Source organism: Crassostrea angulata, chromosome 4, assembly GCF_025612915.1.
Source record: "Crassostrea angulata isolate pt1a10 chromosome 4, ASM2561291v2, whole genome shotgun sequence".
Taxonomy (NCBI): domain Eukaryota; kingdom Metazoa; phylum Mollusca; class Bivalvia; order Ostreida; family Ostreidae; genus Magallana; species Magallana angulata.
The window spans coordinates 7,771,133-7,777,973 of NC_069114.1; the positions used below are offsets into that span (position 1 = coordinate 7,771,133).

The 6,841-nt window shown below is 32.8% G+C and overlaps 1 protein-coding gene across 1 annotated transcript; it reads left to right on the forward strand.

The window, feature by feature from the left end:
• Positions 1-3,712: 3,712 nt before the first annotated feature.
• Positions 3,713-6,574, forward strand: LOC128181402 (uncharacterized). The gene has a single exon (XM_052849799.1). It carries the CDS (start codon positions 3,713-3,715, stop codon positions 5,180-5,182), a length of 1,470 nt encoding a protein of 489 aa, XP_052705759.1. The 3' UTR covers positions 5,183-6,574.
• The last annotated feature ends 267 nt before the right edge of the window (positions 6,575-6,841 follow it).

Genomic DNA, 6,841 nt, shown 5'->3' on the forward strand with positions numbered 1-6,841 from the left:
TGTGAATGAATATATCTACAAACAGTATGTCTGACAATCATATATGGTAAATGTTTAGATAGTTATTTGATATTTAAGTACCTCTTGTCTTATATACACAATATCAATAATATTCTGTGAACTAGTTATACTATATTCTTACGACCATAGATTATTTTTAACACCACTTCTTGACTGTGTGTTGAAAAGGGTTTACATAGGTTACTGTATGCGTATTATATTTGGCGTGTACGATATTTTGCGGAAATTAGTTTTTGAACAAGTTGGCGTAGATTTGATTTAGCGTATTCTTGAATGTGACTATTCTTATACATACATGCATGGCATTTAGCGATGTTTTTGATTTAGCGGAAGTCGCATTCCGCCAAAAGCGCTAAATAGAATACACAGCCAAATGTACTACGTTTACAGTATGTCTTTTATCTCATTCATTTGAATTTCAACTGTTTACATTAAATTAATAAAGTAGGTACCTGTGATAGGAAGTTCTGCCATCTACTCTGATCATGTTCTGGAGATCTTCTGCTAAATACATTATATTTCTATTCTAAAAACGCATTTTACATTTTTATGGACGAAAACCATTACTGTAAGTTAATTATGTTACATTTTTGTAATCAAAGCAAATTAGAAACTATTAAAGCAGAATTACGTTATTGTAATCCTGTACAAAAATTAGGTTGCTAGCTAACTTGCTACAGATTCTATGAAGCAGAATTGTTTATGCCGAGAAAAAAAACTAGCGATTTGTTTCATGTTCATCACATTTAATAAGTTACATCGAGAGTTATCATTACGGCACAAAAAACACTACAATATTAGCTTTCAAAATATACATTGTTACCACAGCATTGTTCATGAAAGAGTACATGTTAGCGTATCATCATATTGTATACTGTTATTTGCTGGGTGTGTCTATATACAAAATTCAGGTAATCACAGTTTTAACAAACTGGGTGGATGCAAACACAAAAATCACAATATGACATAATTACTGTAAATTTTGTATTTACTGCCACCCACAAAATTTAAATGAACAGTACCAAAACTTTAATTTACTGGTGTAAATGTACTGGAGTGTAAAACTAAATTAATAAAAAAAAAAATACGGATTGTAATTTTCTTTATTTATTTATATTTGTACACATATCCAGCGAATTAAAAAAAAAGTTTTACTGAATTGAATAGTTTATCGTGTAACCATGTATACAAACATTCTTATAAAAACATATATTTTTTAAAATATAGATTTAAAAAAAAAAAACATGAAAAAACGCGAAAAGTCTTTTATGAAAAAAAAATAGTTATTACATATTTAAAGGGATAATAATATGTAAACTCGATGAATAATCATTTAAAAGTTTCCGACTCCATGAAATCATACAAACGTGAATCTAAAGAATATTTATACAAAAACTAATACATTTTATTAAATAAACCACATCTATGAATATTAATTCGTTAATATGAGCTTCTTTGAACCGGTTTCATGATCAAAATCCCACGATGCGGGTAAAATTTTCAACGGATTAGGGTCTTATTCACAAAACATATGGTCTCAATATTCAACGTTGAAAAATGACCCCCGGGTCAATTTTAAATCCGAGCCAAACTTCTTTGTTACATCGGCTCTGATATCGCCATCTGAAAGAAGACATATTTTTGAGATTTTTTAAGAAACCAAGAACCTATAAGCTTGATGGCGGATTTTTAATACAGTTGATATTTCAAATGTTTATAGTTTTGAACACAGATAGATCACCCATGTACAATTGGTATAGAGTTGTGATTTATGCACCCGTTATACTATTATTTATGTGCATATGAATCAATAATTAACAAGAGGCCCAGGGGCCACATCGCTCACCTGAGCAACGGCTGCCTTAATTCTGATCAAATTAGCATTACAGTATCAAAACATCTTGACAACTAAGCACAGTAGATCTTGCTAAAAAAAATTGAAAATCTGCCAATTTTTATCCACCTCTTTATTTGGTAAATACCAAGCCCCTTTTGTTGTACCTGTAAGAAGATTTTTCTTTAGTCCTGTATACCCCCCCCCCATTTCGTGGCCCAACTTTTCTTTAGGGAATTACGGTTTCATAAAACTTAAATCTGCATAACATGTGCTTTCACACTGAGTTTTGGACCGAAAACTTTCCCATAAGATTTTCTCTATATATTCCTATGTAAAAATTCAAACCGCCATCACGGCTCCGCCCTACGACTAGGGACTGTGATTTTGAAAACTTGAATTAACACTATCCGAGGAAGCCTCTTCACAAGTTTAAGCTTTTCTGGCCAAATAGTCTTTAAAAAGATTTTTGAAGATTTTCTCTATATATTCCTATGTAAAAATTCATCCCCCATTGTGACCTCACCCTACCCCTGGACTATTATTTTTAAAACAAACTTGAACCTATACGATCTGGGGATGCTTCCACCCAAATTTGGGCTTTCCTGGCCTAATAGTTTTTTTTTTTAGATTTTCTCTATATGTAAAAAATTATCCCCCATTGTGGCCCCGCCCTACCCCCAGGGACCATGATTTGAACAAAATTGAATCTACATTATCTGAGGATGGTTACTCGCCAATTTGAGCTTTCTTGGCCAAATAGTTTTTAAAAGAAGTGTTTTTAAAGATTTTCTCTATATATTCCTGTATAAAATGTATCCCCCAATTGTGGCCCCACCCTACCCCCAGAGCCAATGGTTTGAACAAACTTGAATCTACACTACCTGAGGATGCTTCCATTTTAAATTGAGCTTTCCTGGCCTAATAGTTTTTGAGAAGATGATTTTCTCACTATATTCCTATGTAAAACTTGATCCCTTTCTTGTGGCCCCTCCCTACCCCCGGGGACCATGATTTGAACAAACTTGAATTTACACTACCTGAGGATGCCTCCACACAAGTTTAAGCTTTTCAGGCCGAATAGTTTTTGAGAAGAAGATTTTTGAAAATACCAACAAATTTTCAATAATTCTCAATTATCCGAAATAATTAATTTTTTCCTCTCACTTCTTTTAAAGTACGCAGAAAAATGGAGTTCTAACACAATTGCAACGACACAAGTAAAATCTTCCAAGAACACAAAATGCGAGTAGATTTGAAATTCCTCAAATGACTGTTTAAATTCCTCTTTTATCTATAAAAAGATTTAAAGTACAGACCAACTTTTCTTATCTGCTGTCCTTTTAAATAGTAAAGTAGATCAGACATGGTCTAAAACTTAATTCTCTGGTGGTGGATTTAGATATTTAGACACATTATATAGCAATAAAACTGGTATTAATGTTGTAGTGACAATTATATTAAGATATCTAGTTAATTATATATTTTTTTATTTAATTGTTTTATTGCTTTTACGTCACTTATCTTCAAATTGTACGCATGGAGTAGTATCAGGCCGCTTTCAAACTGCCTCTAAAGTTTGAATAAAGTAATGTGTTTATATGCGATAACCATTTAAACTACATGTACATGATAAATAATAAAAAGCAAAAAAAAAAAGAATGAAAAAAAAGATATGAAAACTTTTATGTACTCTTCGATTACACCAAAAAGCATTTTATGATAAAATGCTTATAAAATGAAAGTAAAGATCAATAAAAATAAACAGGTGGGTTTTTCCATACCTTTATCGTTATCATAGCTGGGTTGGATTTTTACAGTTACATGACAAAAGTAGTAGAGCATTTACAAAAAAAAATGTCTGACGATTCTTGCATGTCTACGGCCCTGTACGTGGGTCTTTGTGGTTATATTGGGACACCGACAGAAGTGACCGTCAGGAGGGAGGTGATGGACATAAAGGAACTGACCATAAAACCTGCAAGTATATATCATGGTCGTCGAATGATGAAATGTGGCAGTCTTAGGGAAGGTTTTAGATTTGAATTTTCTGACAGAGACAATATGTACTGGTTCATCAATCATAAAGTGATAACTGACTTATCAGAGATCAGTGTTTATCATCTATCTAAACATTCCATTATTCTCATGGAGGACACTGATACACCACCGGGGTTTGTCAGACTATGTGCTCTCAAATTGCCAATGGAAGAAGAAAAAATTGTATCGTCAATCACTCCATTTAATGGAGGAATGTATATATCAAATTCAAAATGGAGACAAATCATGATGAATTGGATAAGTGGTAAAAAACTACACCACAATATAGTAGAGCATGGTCCGTGCACTAAAGGTGTTGCTGACAGTACTGATATTGACTTTGTCCTTTGTTTTCACTGTTCCTATTTACCAGTGTCAACTTTCCACTGGAGAAAAAGATGTTTATTGCATAAATGGCCTCCAAAGCATGTTTATGATGACATTTTAAGAAATGGTTGTCATTTTGTTCCCATCGGAAACGCTGCCGATGAAAACGATTTGGAATGGAGACTATCATTTTCCCATCCAGAACAAAAACTTGTCTATGCCATGAATCATACGCAATTCTTGTGCTATGGACTTTTGAAAATCTTTTTAATGGAAGTCGTCAATCGTGACATAGAAGAACCATTTCTGTGTTCATATTTTGTAAAAACAACGATGTTCTGGTCGATACAAACAGGACACATTACATGGTACCCGAATAACTTACTGGATTGCTTTTGGAAATGTTTTAAATACATCTTGAATTGCGTCCATCGAGGTGTAATGCCAAACTTTTTCATTCCAGGAAACAACATGTTTGCAAGCAAACTATCCACTGCTAAAGGTGCACGCACACTAGACTGTCTGTTAGAACAGCTTTACGGGTATTACGAAATGGGTGTGTCGTGCTTGCTGGAAAGTTCGACGGTCAGAACAATACTAGTAATTCATCCAGTAATGTGTAACAACCCTGTCAGAATAGAGCCACGTCTAGGACATTTCAAATGTCTCGCTGATACAGATCATACAATCCAAACGGAAATATTATATGAGGCTGCAGTTACAAAAGCAGACTTAGGGACATGCATGATTTTCTTGAGGTCCATACTAAACATATTAGATTCATCAATTACAGAATATCAGAGATTAACATTGCAGAAGGATTTGGCCGAGGTTCTCATTCCAATAGCATTCACAACTTGCAAAATTTCAAAATGTTCAAATAAGGTTTTTTACAGATTAGACAGACTGAATATCGCATTCCTGAAGCTAGCATTTAGGTTCAGTACTGTATCTGATTAGTTGCATCTTGCAATGTATTACTATAGAACGTATAGATTTAGAAAAAGTTTGAAGATAACAGCTCTAGTCAAATCAAAACTAGCGCAGCCGTATCTTATGTATAACACTGTAAACAGAAAAAAATACAATGAATGTTTAGGTGATTTGTCTCTGTCTAGACGAATGAATGAGTCTTGGGCACAAAATGTGTATCTTCGTAGTGATGTGTATTACATTCAAGATTTATTCTTAGAACAAAGGGTAAGCGATGAAAACAATCGACTTTTAATGTTTATTTCTCCCTTTGTATTGGTTGATATGTTAAATGTGTTATGTAACTACAGACTAGGTAACCGGTCCCAGTGTCTACAGTCACTGACAGACCTACAGACACTGCTGCTCTATGATGACGGGAGATACGTACATTTACGTATCAGAGACCTCTCTTGGCAGATACTGGGGATCTGTCAGCACGTTGTGGGGGACCTACATGGGGCGTTACAGTCTTATCAACAGTCACTAAGACAGGAACCATTCCACAAAATACAGAATGCCACAAAATATAGAATAGCACTAACTCTAACAGAATTAGCCTAAATGAAAAAAAAAAGACTTCGTATTATGTATTGACCAAGTTTTAAAAAAATAGAAAAATGTTGTGAAAACTTTCATTAGAATTAATTCACATACACACCAAAAATTAGAAGACTTGATATTGTGATTTTAATTATCATGTACAAGAATAAATTAAAAAACTCTTTGAAGCCACCACTTCGGTTTTAAGGCCAAGTTTGTTTAATTGCAGTATTTTACTTATGCATCAAAAATTTATTTTGGATATTAAAAAAAAATTTAAATAAATTCTGATTGTTATTTAGTGGACATAGCGTTATGAATAGCATTTGCTCTGCTGTGCTAGCGTATCTTGGAAAAAAATGCCAACAGAGCATTTGCTATTCATAACGTCCATGTTCACTATATAATCGTTGTTTATTACTTATGTTTGCATTTTACCCCTGCAGATACCATGTAAAAGACCTTGACATTTAGATAAGGCATAAAAATAAACGTTAGATTGTAATGTATTTTTTTTTCATTTTTTTAACTCGCATAGGTTTGTTAACCGAAAAAATAATATGTTATAATGGTAATTTCTTTTAAATGTTAATATGAAAAATGTATGTTTTAAATGCTAAAATTTCAGGGAGTTGGAGAAAAAAAACTTATATGTATCGTATAGTGGTTAAAACTCTGACTTATGTTATGACTCAAGTATATGACGTCACAGTACGCCAAACGTATGGTACATTAATCATGATTTATTTAGGAAGAGTTATCTTTCCTTGAACATTGAATTTTGTACAAATAAATACAAAAATCAAACACTTTCGTTTTATTTGGGTAATTTTTTACTTTACAATAATAAATAACATTTGTAATTCATAATAATAAATATGAATAAAACTTAAATACCTTGTATTGTTTTTCATGCTTTAGACAACATATATAAATACTACATTTTTTTGTTATAAAGAATATTCTCTATATATGCAAGTAAACATATCAGGGATTTTTGTGAATTCTGTGAGTCTGTTGGGCAAAGGCGGATACAGACAGAAGAATTGCTAATTTAAAAAACTAAATTCAGCTTTCGGTGAAGATTTATAGTAGGATAGGACA